Source organism: Natator depressus, chromosome 3 (assembly GCF_965152275.1).
Source record: "Natator depressus isolate rNatDep1 chromosome 3, rNatDep2.hap1, whole genome shotgun sequence".
NCBI lineage: Eukaryota > Metazoa > Chordata > Testudines > Cheloniidae > Natator > Natator depressus.
The window spans coordinates 158908933-158925735 of record NC_134236.1 but is presented as its reverse complement, the minus strand read 5'-3'; the positions used below and the strand labels follow the sequence as shown (position 1 = coordinate 158925735).

Sequence of the window (16803 nt, the reverse complement as noted above, 5' to 3'; positions counted from 1 at the left end):
CAAGTAGGAGGAGGGTGCGAGAATGCAGGCAGCAGACTTTCCCAATGGATACATCAATGGAGGAGTCCTGTACCAGAGCATAATGTCTCACGAATGTGTGGCTAGAACTCCATATGGCTGCCTTGCAAACATCAAGTATAGGTACTTCCTGAAGCACTGCCACTGATGTAGCTTGTGCTCTTGTAGAATGAGCCCTTACCTCAGGAGGAAGAGAGAAGTAGTGACAGCTGGTAGCAGAGTAGGATACAGCCTGAAATTCATTTAGAAATCCTCTGGGAAGAGACAGTGTGGCCTCAAAGTCATTCTGCTATAGCAAGAAAATCTTTGATTTTCTAGTTGGTTTTGTCCTTTGTAGGTAAAAAGCCACGGCATGTTGCATGTCAGCGGAACTCTGTCTCCTCCTCAGATGCATGTGGTTATGGAAAACCACAGCTGATTTACTGGCTTAAGGGGAAATCTGAAAGTACCTTGGCAGTGAACTTTGGCTGTAGTCATAAGACAAGACTTTGTCCTTATTGCAGATAGCGTATGGCGGATCCACCATTAGGGCTCTGAGTTTCCCCACCCTTCCGGCTGAGGTGATGGGCAGAAGGAACACAATTTTTATTGATAGGAGATACATGGAACATGTTCCTAGTGGTTTGAAGGGAGTCAGAGTGCTGAAAACAAGATTCAAGTCCCAGTGAAAGGTAGGCTTCCTTACTGGTGGGAAGGTTCTGATTGGGCCTTTCAAGAATCTGTTAGTCAATGGGTGAGTGAAAATTGAGTAGCCATGGAGGATGGATGGCATGCACTGAATGCTGCCAGGTAGACTCTTATAGGACTGAGCAAGAGCCCAGTTTTGAGTGAGAAGAGAGCCCAAAATAAGGGGAATATCTGCTGACTCAGATGTGTTTCATCTGTGCCCATATGGGGAAACACTTCCCCTTGATTGAACAGCATTTCCTAGTGTCCTTTTTGCTGCTCAGGATGGTTTGCATGGCTTTAGAGCGCGAACATTCTAGAGTGATGCCCATCCAAAAAACCAAGTCATCAGATAGGTTGAGATGCTTGATCTTGCTCTTCTCCTGGGTCAGGAGAGCAGGAAAGGACAGGATGCTGATCCGAGGGTGAGATGATATAAGGAGATTTGGGAACCAAAACTGTCTGGGCTAACTGGGGGCAATGAGGATGACTCGTGCCCTGTCCTGTAGAATTTTCCATGGGACTCAACATAGGAGTGGTAAGGGAGAAAAGTCATAGCCAGATGCCCTGACTAGGTGTGAAAGAGGACTGCCCTGACTGTAGCTCTAGAGCACCTTTGGAACAGCAAATGCTGCATTTCCAGTTGGTTTGGGAGGCAAACAGATCCCAGGTGGGGCTTCCTTATTGAGTGAAGATACTGTTCACTACTGAATTGTGCAGCTCCAACTTGTGACTGGTGGCAAAATGCCTGTGAGGGTGTCTGCCAACACATTCTGAGTTCCCAGAAGGTAAGCTGCCAACAAGATAATTTGATTGACACCTCAGTTCTATAGGGTGATAGCTTACACACTGCGAGAAATGGATCTCATCCTTCCTAGTTTGTAGATGTAAAAGACAGACAATTGCCATATTATCTGACAATATGAGGACATGCTGGGACTGGATAAGTTGCAGAAAGGCCTTGCAAGCTTCTTGCACTGAATGATGTTCCAGAGATTGATGCACATCCTGGCTTCTTGGGGCATCCAACTGCCCTGTGCTGTCTGGCTGTCCACATGGGCCACCCCCCTCCTCCCTCAAGAGGGAGGGATCTAATGACTGTCTTTTCCAGTGAGAGGTATGGGAAGAGAACACCCACACATACTTGATTGGGATCCCTTCCATCAATTTAGAGATGATGTTATTCTGGAAGGAATTGTCACTAAGATATTTGTGGTGTGGTTGGTTGGTGAACATGCTGTTTGGAGTAATGCCTGTAGGCAATGTAAGTAGAGTCTGGTGAATGGGATAACAAGTGATGAATTCATGTGCCCCAGGAGGGAAATAAAAGTTTTGAGTGGTGCTCAAGAGTCGCACATAACCTGGTCTATCAGGTCACTCATGGAGCAAAACCTGTCCATTGGTAGATAAGCTCTTGCCATGGCTGAATCCAGGGTCGCCCCTCTAAAGTCTATGGTCTGTGTCAGTGGGAGGATAGATTTTTCCAAGTTTACACTGGCTCCTAAAGAGGATAGGTGCTGAAGCATTAATGAGGCCTCGTGTGTCCTTGCAACGAGAAGCAATTAATTGAGATAAGGGCAGACAGTGAAGCCATTCCAGATGAAGTGAAATGCAACTACCAGGAAGACTTTGGTAAAGACCCTGGGGTGCAGGCAAGGCTGAACAGGAGCACCCTGTATTGGAAATGGTTGGGACCCACCACAAATCTGAGAAACTGCCTGTGGGTGGGGTGAACATCCACATAAGAGTATGTGTCCTTCACATCAGGAGCTGTAAACCAAATGTCCTTTTCCAGGAATGAGATTATTGATGCCAATGTGACCATGTGAAATTTCAGCGTACGAAAAAAGCGGTGGAGACTGTAAAGATCAAGAAAGGATCTCCAATCACCCTCTCTTTTTGGATACAAGGAAGTACACTGAGTAAAAAGCCCTTTCCTTGGTGTTGGAGAGCTACCTACTCTATTGTTGCTTGTTGGAGAAGGGACTCCACTTTCTGCCTGAGAATACTCTTGTGAGAATGATCCCTGAAGAGAGGGTTTCAGAGGAAGCAGAACAGTAAACTTGATTGCTTAGCCAGATCGGATGATGTTTAATACCCATTTATCCATGTTACAGCACTCCAGTTGTGGAAAAAGTGCCAAACAACTCCTGAAGGATGTGGGGATTGGTTAGTGGCGGCATCACTGAGTCCCATATTCCCCAGTATGACCAATAAACTGTGTCAGGAAGGGGTTGTAGAGGTCTTCAATGCATGGGGCACCACCAGTCCAGAGGTAAATGCGAAGGTGGAGGTTGGTACCAGGAAGCTCTGGATTTCTTGTCTGGGCTAGATTTTCTTGGGGGGAGGTGATGGTTCCTCTGGGGGTTTCAGATTCTCCCAATGAAGAGAAATTTTGGTCCGGATTCATCAGTGATACTAACAGTTCCAATGGAGGAAAAGCCAGACTGGTAGATGGAAGAGGGGACAGACTTCTGCTACAGCCAACATCCCCTGGTAGAATTAAAATCTCTCTAGTGAGAAAAGGTCCAGATGATGGGGGAAATTGAGGCGTGGGAACAGGAAAAACATCTTCTGGTGTAGTATAAGTCTCTGCCTTCCCTGGGTGTGATCCCCTCGTGCTGATGGGATTGGAGGTGCTGTGTGAGATGGGGAAGGTACCACCAGTGGTTGAGGCTCTGGTCAGGTGTTCCTTGCTGGAACTGATGTATCCTGATGTTTACTCCTGGGGGAATTCTGCACCACTACACATGCGCATAATTCATGTGCCACGTATAATTTATTTTATTTTTGCAGAAAATAGCTGCTGCTGGAAAGTTGCTGCCGTTCCACCTTTTGCCCACCAAAGGGCGCTGTGTCACTAGAACAGAGCAGCCACTCCCAGCCAGCTAGGGAAGAGAAAGAGCCTGCTTTCTTCATAGCGCCTGTTGGGCCAGGCCAAGAGACATGGGATATGGGGAAACAGACAGTGTGGGGGTGCTGGGGGGCCAGACAGGGGCTAATGAGGACAAACTGGGGCAGGGGCTGAATGGGAGTGGAGGTGCAAGGGGTGGGAGTGCAGGGCCACATAAGGCACAGAGGTGCCTGAGTGGGGGCACAGTGACACATGGGGACAGGGGCAGATGTGCCTAACTGAATTGGAGAGGCTAGGGGTCATACAGGGTCTGCCTGGGGGAAGCTCCATAACAATCCCCCCCTCCCCCCCCCCCCAAAAAAGCCTGTTCCCTTCTTTGCCCATCCATACCAAACAACCCTCCAAGTTCACACCCAGGCTCCTTCCCAGCAATTACCTCCCTCCGTTCCCAACTCCCCCAAGCCTTTGCACTGCTTCTGAGGGATGCGGGAAATACGGTTCTGTATTGTAGTTTAAATGAATTATTACTCAAGAGTTCTCTATTAATATGCCTAGTAAGGAATCTTTTTGTTAAAAAACATTTCCTGAATCTTTTTTGCTGTCTGTATTGTTACAGACATAGTTGCTGACAAGTATATTGAAATAAATTATCAAAATAATTGAAACTGGTGTAATTATATTGTGTTATTTTGACAAATAAAATAATATGCAAATTTTTGCAGAATATTAAAATATTGTGTGCATAATTTTTTTTGGGGGGGGGGGTGCACTAATTTTTAGTTTTTAGCACATAATTCCCCCCAGTAGATGTTTTAGCTTGGACAGTACCAGTGAACTTGGTGTCACTGGTACAGGGTCTGGTACTGAAAAAGCCCATAGAACCAGGGCTCTAGTGTCATGCTCTTGGGACCTTAGGATGATCTAAGTCCTTACAGGCTGAATAAGCAGACTTGCTCAATTTAAGCAGAAATGCATTGGTCATCTGAAGCACATTTAGAGGAAGACCTGCTCTTAGGCTTGTGAGAGCATTTCCTGCCTGCTGATAAGGGTCTGTGGATATGGATTCGCATCAGCATCACCTCTCATTGTGGGAGGCATTGTGGCCTCATGGTCTTCTCCATGAGGTGCTCTGGACCCGGGAGGTTCTGACCCAGGCTATGCGGTGGCAAGAAGGAACTGGAGAGGCGGTCATCTGCTCTGCCCTTTATACCCTCAGTTTGAGGCATGAGGAGAGCAAGGGTGCATGCGCAGACCAATGGATGCTGCTTGCAGGAATTCTCCAACTTCAGGTGCATGTAGCACATGTGCACCCACAGGGGAATACAGATAGGGACCAACACTCAAAGAACTAGGCTCTAACAAAAGTCTCAGGTTTCTTGTTTAAATTAAGGAATCTCGTTCTAGTCATACCTTTTGGTCCATTCTCTAGTGCTTCTTCCAGAGCATCTGGCTCCAGCTCTTTTTCAGGGATGTCTGTATGAGCATTGGCCTGTCCATTAACAGATGGGCTCTCTCCTGGGGCAGCTGCATTCACCTTTGGCATGGTAGTCATAGAAGCCCCTGCTGCCTCCTGCTGGTTTTGTAATGCTGCCTACAGTTAGAGAAACCAAGTTCAGTAAAAACAAGGAAGTAGTCATCAAAATATCTTAATTAACATTTCAGAATGTAGGCCAACATTTTTCCAATCTGGGGACCTAAAGTTAAGCATCTAAATCAAGTGGCCTGATTTTCAGGTGTGCCGAGCATACGCAGCCCCCATTGCAATCAGTGAGTTACATGGAGTCAGGCCTTTTGAAGTCAGGCCATTTGGATCCAGATGCTGAAAAAAATTGAAAATGGTCAGTTGAAATCCTAACTGGAGACAGCTAGTGGTAATTTGTTTTCACACCTAATTGGAGAAATGTTTGCAAGTTTCAGTAATCACTATAGTAATTCTGCTCACAAAAAACTTGTTTTAGAAAAGGTATGCACAGAATTTCACATTTACATATTTACTGGCCTTTAATAGTTAGCCTGTTGAAAGGGTCTATCTTGAAATCTAGTTAACTGTTTGAAAGCAGAAGTACCTGAGAGCTATAATAAATCCCCTGCCAGTTTGTGGGTTTACAATATCAAATCTGTGTGAATTTGAAACTAAGGGCAAAAGAAGCCCACAGAACTAAAGTAAAGAGCAGCTATGGAAAGCATGCCAGAAGAATGGCATTCCAAGACAGACTGAGGATGCTTTGCACACAGAACAAGGCCTATGCACTTTACCAGCTTCAAAAAAAAGGTCTCAATGGGACATAAGTGGTACATAGATTTTGTGTGGACCCTCTGCAAATGGTTTAATTCACCCAAGAAGAGGGAGAACTGTACCATATAATAATTCAAACAATTTATAGTTAACACTTGGAATTAGCCAGCGGGGAAGTCTTTTGGATTTAGCAAGGAAGGTTTATTCCTGAAGAAAAATTGGAAACCCAACAGATTATAGAATTGGTGGGGGGGGGGGGGGGGGAAATCAGATTTACATGGTACCAGCCTTTATGAAAATCAAAGAAAAACAAGAGCAACAGAGATGTGATCTGACTGCTAATTCCTTAAAAGACTTTCCCATGAATGGGTTTGAACTAACGTCATACATTAAAATGCAGAAATTCTGGAAACGTAAATTTGTTGCCATCTGAGCCCATATTCCACTGCTAAGGGCACATTAAACTATTAAAGTACGCACACATTATTACAGAGTGCTTAACATTTGACCTCTAAGAACTCTAACAGGGATTAAGTGATTGGCAAAGTCACTTCAGACAAGTCAAAGGTTGAACTGTCTACTTAGAATATTCTTAGCCAATGGTTGTTTTAGAAAATTACAGGAAGAGATTAACAAAGAAGCTCCGGTATTTGAATCTGATACAGTGTCAGCCAACCAAATGCCACTTTTTAAACTTTAAGAGTCACTACCTCTTTGACCTAGGATAACAAAAGTGCATTAGTACCTCTGGTAGAAAGGTTGGATCAGGGATACCAATGACCCTGTATATCTCAAATGTCCTACTATACCTGTTGCTGTGCAAGCTGGACTTGATACAACTGCTGCATGTACTGTTGATAGTGCTGTTCTTGAAGCTGGCGAATTAGGATCTGCTGCTGTTCATAGTTGCCCGGATACTGCTGGGCTGCATATTGCTGGAACTGAACAGCAGTCTGGGAGTTCAATGCTGCCATTATTTGTTGCCTAAATTGTCAGGAGCAGAGTATGAAGATTACAAATGGCTGGAGGTATCAGCAAGATCACTATTTTTAACTGGCCTCAAATTACAGTGAACTCAATTCCTTGTGCAAACTAATTAATACAGATAGGACAAAGCCAGGAGATAATGCAAGTGAGATTTCTCCCATCTAAAATATGCCAGTTGAGAAAAGTATTACCAAGAGGCCAGGTTATTTTCTACTGAATGTTTGAAAACCCGTTTAAAGTGTTAAATCAAGAGCTGCCTTGCAAGGCACACCATGAGTCACCATTTGAAGTCTGATAAACCAGAAGGAAGTGCTAAAAAAGCCACAATATTGCATTTTTCAGATTTTTGAAGCCAGAAAAAAGGGTTTGGTGTTCAAGTATACACACACAATCCCAATAGTCCTCCGACACAGAAGGCATCAAGGACAGAGTGCCAAAGTAGTCCCATGTCAATGCTTTGTGGTGAAAATAAGAGTTCTGTACAAAAGGAGAACATACATTGTGATACTTGATCTGCCTCAAATTCCCTGGACAACTTGTACTCAACCAGATAGGGAAAGTATGACTGACTGGCTTGATTCAGGGGAGGACAGAAAACAATGCAAGATGGAACATTGTGTGACTGTTTAATTGGTAACACTTTAGGATTATTACATGGGTTAGTTCTAAGTGGATATGCAGCTTTACTCCTTTTCTACAGGAATTAAATAGGAATTTGATCAGACACATGGTCCACTTAGTCCAATATCCTGTCTCCAACTGTGGCCGGGACCAGATGCTTCAGAGAAAGGTGAAAGAGCCTGGCAGTAGGCAGATGGGATAATTTGCCCCAACTCATTAGGTCTCATCCTGATCTCTGATAGTTACAGACTGGCTTAAACCTTGAAGGATGAGGTTAATATTTCTTCCACAAAATGTTTGACACCTATAGATATTCTTGATATGCATATACATGTTCAATCCTTTCCCTCCCTCCCACCCCTTTTTAAATTATTTGCATCAACTTCCTGAAGCCATGAGTTCCACAGTTCAATTACATGGTATGTGACCAAATATTTTCTTTTACTGGTTTTGAATTTCCCACTTTACATTTTATTGAAAGTCACCTTATTCTTGGGTTACGAGACAGGGAGAACAAACTCTTGATCTACCTTCTCTGTATCATTTTACAGACTTACTATGTTTCCTCTTATTTGCCTCCTTTGTAAGATGAGCAATCGCAGTCTTTTCAGTCTCTTTGCACAGAAGATGTTTCCAGATCTTTGATCACTCATCACCCTTCTCTAAATCCTCCTACTTCTATAATATCCTTTTTGAAACAGATGCCCAGCACTGCCCATAGCATAAGCGAGGAGGCTGTATCACTGATTTATATAAAGGCATTATAATATTCTCTGTTATTCACCATCCCATCCCTCATGCATCCCAACATCTTGTTTGCATTTTGACCACAGCGGCACACTGAGCAGAGGTCTTCATATATAGTGATGCTCAGGAACCCTTTTTTGAGTGACAGTTACTTTAGAACCCTGTAAAGTGTCAGGGCAGGTCCACACTGAAAACGCTGCATTGGTGCAGCTGCAGTGCTTAAGTGAAGATGCTCTCCCATCGGCATAGTTAATCCACCTCCCGAAGAGACGGGAGAAGCTCTCTGGGAGAAGCTCTCCTGTCAACACAGCGTTGTCTACACAGGGGATTACGGTCAGTATAACTGTCACACAGGGTGTGGACTTTCCACACCCCTGAGCAATGTACTTATATCAACCTAGGCCTGTAGTGTAGACCTGGCCTTGTAAAAATTTCTCTCGAATGTGTATTACTTTGCATTTCTGGAAATTGAATCTTGTCTGTCATCATGTTGCCCACTGTCCTAGCTTTTTTTTGATCTCTCTGAAGTTCCTCTCAGTCTGCTCTGGTTCTGACTAACCTACATAACTGACATTTGCAAATTTTACTACCTCACTACTCACTCCCCTTTCCAAGTCATAAATATATTAAAACACAGAGGCACTCCACTGTTAACCTTTTGCCATGATGAAATTAGACAGTTTTAATCAAAGAGAAGGAAAGAAGTTTTAATTAACTAGCATTCTCTTATGCACTGGAGTATATGATGGATGGATCCATGTTCTCAGGATTTTGATGTGTTTCTGCTGGTAAATACAATGAAATACACAACTTTAAATATATTGCTTTTTTAAAAAAGTTAAAGCTTTACATCATCATAGAATTTGACCAAATTTTAATCTTGGGCACAAAGTTCCAGCTCTTTACTGACTTGATTTTTAGAGGTACTGAGCACACACAAATTCCACGTAAGTAAACAGGAGCTGCAGACACAGCACCCCTGAAAATCAAGCCATGTTAGGGAACAAGGTTTGAAAATTTTGGTGCATGTACGCATAGAATTGAAATTGAGAAACATGATTATACAGCACTCTCTTTAAAGTTAACAACCTGGGTTCAATTCTCAGTAGAGACAGGGCCTCAAATCACAATTCAAGTAACCTTTTCATGGGGCACTCAAACTTTCCTCAACTGTGGGTAGCATTAGCAACTTGCCAAGAACCAGAGGGCTGCAAATTTGTATAACTGCAGCCCATGAAACTACAGAGCCCAGAACGAATCACACTTCTGCACAGCTGCTTCTTCCCCCTTCATTCTCTCGGTTGCATCAGTGGCTCTACAATGTCAAATTAAGAGGACAAAGCATCTATCATGGGGTTAAATGCTTTATAGTCCAAATCCTGTTTGTAAGGCAAACTAAACAGCAACTTTGCTCAAAATGCAGCACCGCATGCTGGGATCTGCAATGTTTGCAAATCTGCACCTCTCTAAGATGCGTAGCTGCAGATCTCATTGTAGAACTCCATATGCCATATTTGATCCACACACAGACTGCTCCTGACCAAGACTTTTGGCATTTGTTTATGGTATAACTATTCCAAAGCGAGCACAGAATGAAAGGCAACTGTTCCAATAGCATGGATAGCAATTTTCTTAAATTTGGTCTATTCCAACAACTCACTTCTGCTGTTCCATCCGGAGCCTCTCCTCCTCTATTCGCCGCCTCTCCTCTTCTTCCCGTCTCAGTCTTTCTTCCTCCTCTCGTCTACGCCTCTCTTCTTCCTTTTGTAAACGCTCTCGCTCTTCCTCTTCACGACGCCTCTGTTCCTCCTCTTCCCTCCTGTGACAGCCATTCAATGACACACTTCAGCATCTCCACCATCCTAAATGTAGTTACTTTTACCATTTTGTCATCTGCGGCAAAGTCAAAAGTTATGTCTACATGACTCACTGTACAGGGTACATGGCATCAGGCTTCTTTTCATATGTATGATAAGGCTTTCGGTATTCAACACATTGCCTCTTCCTCTCTAACTTGACAGGCATAATATCTTTATGAAGATATGGAGAAGAAAGACTTGTCTGAGCTTTACTCAGCTGTCATCAGTTTTGCCAAGTATAAAAATTAGAATCATAAGTTGATGATCACTCTAACCTACTAAATTTTGTCAGCAAACTATGGTAGAACATGAAGCTAAATGGCTGGAAACGAGCTCAGCCACAACCACTCCTCCCTCCCCTATGTTTGTTAATGATTTAGAAACTACTATGCAGATTCTACTTAACACATGAGCGGCTGTATAAACCCCCTGCCCAAGGGGTGGGGGGGCTGCCTGCGCTGACTCCTCTCCTCCACTCTTCCTTCCTCTCCGGAGGTCCCTGCCAAGACATCCCACCTGCCGCATCCCTCCTCACTGCCACCCCGGGGAGGGACCACACACTGCATCCCTCCTTTCCCTGGAAGCTGGGGGGAGAGAAGCGCCCTAGGCCAGCAGTCCGGGGTGGGGCTCAGGCTGGCCTAGCTGGGGGGGTGGAAGGAGAGAGGTAGGGATGGGGCCTCAGGCAGAAGGGGTGGACTCGGAGGGCTAGCCTCCCCCAAGGGGGCTTTCAGCCGCTGCTTATGCCCACTGGAGACCAGTAGGATAGGAGATTTTAGGCATCTGCTCATTATTTTATATTCTCGTTGTTCAGTGTCAGATAGTGGGAAAGTTATTTTTAGACAAACTCAGTTCCTCACAAAGATATTAGAAATGTCAGTAGAAATAATAGCCAGGCACTTCTAAGGCACTCTAGAGAGGTTTGGTCTTCTTACCCCCTTCCTTCAAATACTCACTTATCACTGAAATGGTAAAAAGGCTTAAGGAGTGTGACTGGTACAAGGCAATTTGGGAGACAAGCACTGACAAAGGTAAGGGCCTGCAACTGAAGCTAGCTGCAGCTTTGCATGCACATGGAGGAAGACAGCTCTCTTCCACACAAAAAAACCCACTTCACCTTTTCTTTTCTTGTTCTTCTTTCTCTATTTTATGGGAGGTGACATATGTTGAAAAGAGATGACAACACCTATTAAGGAGGTGTACAAATTCTGCCATGGCTTCCTGTTTTGACATGTTTCCAAGGGCTGCCCATTCTTTCCTGAGAGAAACAAAAAATATACCCCAGTAAGAGTATATAATGTCAGAAGAACATACAACAATCTTCTCAAGTTAGTGGTCAATTCCCAATCCAACAAACACAGAATAAACTCAGGTTGAAATTACAGTCACATTTTGAGCCATGATGCACAAGAGACTTGGAACCAAGCGTGTTTATCTCATACTAACTAGAAAAAACAGAGTTTTTCTTCTTACAATTGACATTTCAACCAGAAGACTTCATAGCTGTTTTTCCTCTCTGTCCTACAAGGCTTTTTTCTGCCCATCCCTCTTTTTAGGGCATAACATTTATGAAGGGATTTTGTTAAAGTATTGCAAGCAAGTCTCTAACGCACACCATTAAACCTAACTATAACTTCACATTATACCTTGAAAAATCCAAAATTCAGAAAAACTGGAAAGGAGGCATTTGATGTATTATCCCCCTTTTGCTTCTGTTCTATGTTATGACTGATTAATTCTTCATGAATCTAATGAGATTTTGGGGCATTAACTAATCAAAATAGTGACATGTTATAACAGAAGTGGTTTAGATAAATTGTATAGATCTTGCCAGTTGAAGATAAAGGATGCCGAGTATTCCTGGGTTTCAAGTCTAAACAATTCTATTCTTATATTTGTCTAGTAACTGATATGTCAGGCACACACATCTGAAGAACTCCCCCTTCCACCAACTTATTTGCATTTCCAGACAGTACAATATATTTGTTTTGCTACTGTTGAACCAAGATTATGTTAACTGCATTTCTCTCACTGTCTGTTTGAAATATAGGCCAATGAAAGAGAAACTACCTCCTATCATTTCCCAGCACATCAAAGAATCCAACTTCAGGGCAAGTGTCCGGATTGTAGGGTCCCAACAGAACCTGCTTGTGTAGTGCCACAAGTTTAAGTTTTTCTTCATATGTTGGATGAAAGGCTTTGCCATCTTTCTCTGCCAAAGCAAAGAGAAGAATTTGGTATTATGATGTATTCATTAAAAGAGAAACTTACACTAATATGAAAAAGCCTCACAGAATGGATAGGGTAACCTATGCCTTAAGTGTTCTCAATTTTTTGCCCCAGAGGAAATTATCTGCCCCTTGAATTGTTAAATACAAGTCATAAATCCTATTATTTGGTCAAAATTAAGCAAATTTGTCCAGAATAGAAACAGCTGTAGCTATTGCAACATAATTATAAAAAGTGTTTTAAATAATGTATCCTAGATTGCATCTTTAGCAAAAATACGGTAATTACTGTATAAATATTTAAGTTATATAGACCAAAATTGTATCATATGGATCTATAGTTTTCAAATATTTAAGAGGCTTCTTAATGTGAATTTTTCACAAGTATGCTTCCCAAGTCCCCTGTAATGGCATGGGAAGGCATTTCTGTATAAAGAGCTAAGATTTAAATTTTACATTCCATAGAGTTTTAACACTGTTCTGTGTGTCTTGCTTTATGCCAAGAGCTACAGCAAGGAAGACTGCAGAAAATTTAAAAAAAATCACAATTTAAGGGGAATATCTTGCTTAAGGCAATTAAATTACTCCAGCTGCCTTGGCAAAATGTGATACTACTCCACAATTAAGAGACTAGAGGTGACTCAATTAGCAAGGCTTAGACTGAATGGATTTCAGTGCTAGAGGAGAAACAGCATTAAAACTTATATTTACAGTAAATTAAAATTAATTTCAAAAAAGTCTTCAGATTCTATCAATTCTGCTTATCACATCTTGATACGGTCTTAGTCCAATTACACTGAATGCTTATTAGTAGAGCCATGCAAATCTGCATATACCGACTTTATATTCACGAACTATGTTTGTGGATGGATGCAGATACAAATTTTGTATCCTTGCATGGTTCTACTTATTAGCAAGAAAAATGCTGCATGGAAAATAAATATATATTTATTTAAACAAAAAGTGTCAACTAGGACTATCCCAGCATGTTTCACTAGCTGTTAAAACAAAGCAAAGGAACATCCATTATTTGAATTATACTGCTTGCAGAAAAGACTTGTTTCCTGTTACACAAGATAGAATGAATACCCTTTTTCTCTGTTTAGAAAGATTGGTATAAAGGAGCCACTACTGTAGATAACCACAATACAGAATTCAAGTGAAAGGCCTACTGCACTCAAAACCTGTGCTTGCTGGTACTGCTTGTATGGTCATGAATTGCAGCCAAAGTACCTACAGGTTGGAGCTGTGAAACTGACAAGAATGTGCCCGGCTCGGAGCCTGGCTGCCCAAGGCTCCTGGCTCTAAATTCCCCACCAGGAGCATAGCAGCTGACCAGACTCCAGGTGGCTTCCCCAGTCTGCCAGCTGGGGGGAAGCTGGGCTCCTGGTAGGGAGCTGCGTGAGCTCAGACCCCTGGCTCTCAGCCTCCCAAATTGGCCCTCTTTAGTCAGTGGAAGCGCTCCTGGTGAGGACACACACCATCAACAGAAGGAGGATAGTGTGGACATCAGCCACCACAGTAATTACTGCAGTGACTGTAAGTCAGGGGGGCAAACTTTTTGACCTGAGGGCCACATCTGGGTGGGGAACTGTATGCAGGGCCATGAATGTAGGGCTGAGGCAGGGGGTTGGGGTGTGGGAGGGGGTGCAGTGTGCAGGAAGGGGCTCAGGGTAGGGTATTGGGGAGCAGGAGGGATGTGGCAGGAGGCTCAGGGCAGGGGGTTGGAGTGCAGGAGGGGTGCGGCAGGAGGTTAGGGGGCTCAGGGCAGGGATTTGGTGTGAGGGGTGCAGGAGGGGTGTGGGCTCCGGCCTGGTGCTGCTTACTTCGAGCGGCTCCAGAGTGGCAGCAGCACGCAGCAGGGCTAAGGCAGGTTCTCTGCCTGCCCTGGCCCTGTGCCTCTCTTGGAAGTGGCCAGCATGTCCAGCAGTGGCTCCTGGGGGTAGGGTGGGGTGGGGCAGGCGGTTCCGCTGCACACTGCCATCGCCTGCGGGTACCAGCCCCGAAGCCCCCATTGGTTGCTGTTCCCCGTTCCTGGCCAATGGGAGCTGCAGAGGGCAATGCCTGCAGGCGAGGGCAGTGCACAGAGCCCTCTGGCTCCCCCTCCCCCAGCGACATGGTGCCGGCCGCTTCTGGGAGTGGCACGGAGCCAGGGCAGGCAGGGAGCCTGTCTTAGCCCTGCTGCACCATGGGGCTGGCAATCCCGCAGGCCACACTGAAAACCCTGACTGGCTAGATCTGACCCGCGGACCATAGTTTGCCTTCCCCTGCTGTAAATCAACTTAACCTAGGTTGATTTAAGATTATAGTGTAGACATGGCCTGTGTTTCAAATCAGTTCAGACAGTTACTCTGAAATTGTTTTTTCTTACATAAACATAAGTGAGAGCCATGGCTAATATACCACTGTGATAGACAACATTGTAAGAACCTAGGAAAAACAGAAGTTAAATGTTATGTCCAGCTATCTGGTTTTAATTGTAATTATCCACCAGATAATTTCTGAAAATAGCTCTTGGTCCATGGATCATTTGGGAGCACTTTATTGCAACTATTTGAATATTAAATTAGATAAAATAAATTTGACTCTTAAAAACAGGTTTCCAGTGTGAATACTCACATTGAAAATGCTATTTATATACAAAAATGATCAGAAAATCCAAGCTAATCTAAATGGAGATGACTGTCCTTGGTCATGGTAGGGACAAGGGCCCTAAGATAACATTATGTCTAGCTTTACATGCTAAGTACACTTTCAGACCACTAAACAACACGGACAAATCTAACAATGGGGAACTGTGTACCTGTAATTCTTCACTGTTGGATGCTGTAGCATAGACGGTGTGTGGATGTTTTTACCACATGTTGTCTAATCCTGCCCTTAGAATCAGTATCTGAGCCCAGCTCAGAGCAGGGTTAGTAAAGCCTATTTCTACCAGCAGTTGAGAATTACAGATCTACATTTTCCCAATGTAAATAAGCTCTCTGATGACCAAGCTTCAAATATGAAGTGAAGTTGAAATCTGTATTGACAAAGAAAGTTCCCCAAGAGAGAAAGAAATAAAAAGCTAAATGAAAAAAAAAGGATCAGACAACTTTCCACTGAGAGATTAAGAGATTTGGGGGAGGTGGGGGGTGGAATTCAGTGGCTTGTTCATAATATAAATGGGAGTACTTAACAAATGGTATTCTTCTGAGTCAGTCAAGAGAATCTGAGCTTCTAGGTTACATGCTAGCTATTTCTTGTTTTAATCATGTTTGTGCTCCAAGCTCTAACCACCCATCATACTTAGGCCTTGTTTACACTGCAGAGATTCGTTGGCAAAAGGCAGCTTTTGGTGGCAAAACAGTGGCGGTGTACAAAACTGCAATCCCACTTTTGGTGGCAAAATAAAACCAGTTTGACGGGTAACACTTCTTGCACAAAAGTATTATCGACAAAGTGCCAGTGTAGCCCCCCACCCCCGTATCCCACAATGCCCACTGTTTTGAGCTCAGCTACCCTGCAGGCATGCACCCCTCCCCTTTCAAAGCTCCAGAAAACGTTGGTATTCCTCAGCCTGGAGAGCTCACAGAGCTGCTGAGGAGGCTGTGGGAGAACTCAGAAGGAATCACAGAACCCTTAATGTGGAATCGGCAGGCAGGCAGAGCAGGCTGCTGCTGTGGGGAGGAGAGAGACTGCTGTGCTGTGCAGAGCTGGGAGTCTGACGTGGAAGGGTGTTCCTCTCCCCCAGGATTGGTCGTTCAGGCTGCTGTCTGAACATAAAGAGACAGCATGCCACTCTCCCCCAACACACACAAACTGTCTCTCACATATATACCCCCCCCCCCCAAAAAACACTCTCTCACACACACTCTCCCTCTCACACACTCCCTCCCCCCACATACACTTCAGTTGAAAAGCAGCTGGTGATCTAGTAGGATGCCCATGGAACAATGGGATTGAGAAACCTGCAACATGTGATGCTATACCTGCCCCCTGAGGCATTGCAAACCCTTCCCAAAGCACCCTGCAGCCAGATGCACAGTAGGATAGCTACCCACAGGATAGCTACCCACACTGCTCTCTGTGTTGACGCAAGAGCTGCTACTGTGGATGTGCTCTGCCGACACAGGGAGCATAGTATGGATGTGCTCTGCCGACACAGGGAGCACTTTTATTAAAGTGGCATCACTTTTGTCGACAAAACTCTATAGTATAGACAAGGCCTTAGAACCTTAACAGTTAAACTGTATCAGAAGATGAAATAGAGTAGCTGAAACGGTCTGCACCAGACCGCATGGAAAAAGCTACAGTCCTCGGAGTCTTGCCAAATAGGCTCTTCAGTGCCAGGCTCGTTAAGCGTCCATGAGTCATAAGCCTTTGACAGCCCTGAATATAATTACTGGACATCTCTACATGGTAAAATGAGACTTTTGTTTCAATTTAATATATATTTAGTACTTGTGAATGGTTCAAGAACAACACTGGACAATGCGTTCCCCTATTTATCCAGAGGAGGTACGTACCAAAGTCAGCAAAACTACAAGCTTCCCCATTCATTTCCATTGATATACCTCAACTATGACCTAGGAGAACCACTCCATGGAT

The 16803-nt window shown here is 43.9% G+C and overlaps 1 protein-coding gene across 1 annotated transcript in view; it reads right to left on the bottom strand.

Annotated features, from left to right (window-relative positions):
• The window catches only part of ACBD3 (acyl-CoA binding domain containing 3), a 30437-nt gene that overhangs the window by 7260 nt on the left and 6374 nt on the right, over positions 1-16803 (bottom strand). Inside the window, exons 2-6 of the mRNA XM_074949171.1 lie at positions 12056-12197; positions 11103-11243; positions 9790-9948; positions 6584-6758; positions 4949-5129 (exon numbers count right to left, since the gene is read on the bottom strand). Of these exons, the coding sequence (XP_074805272.1) occupies positions 4949-5129; positions 6584-6758; positions 9790-9948; positions 11103-11243; positions 12056-12197 (798 nt within the window). The remainder of the gene's footprint in view (positions 1-4948; positions 5130-6583; positions 6759-9789; positions 9949-11102; positions 11244-12055; positions 12198-16803) is intronic.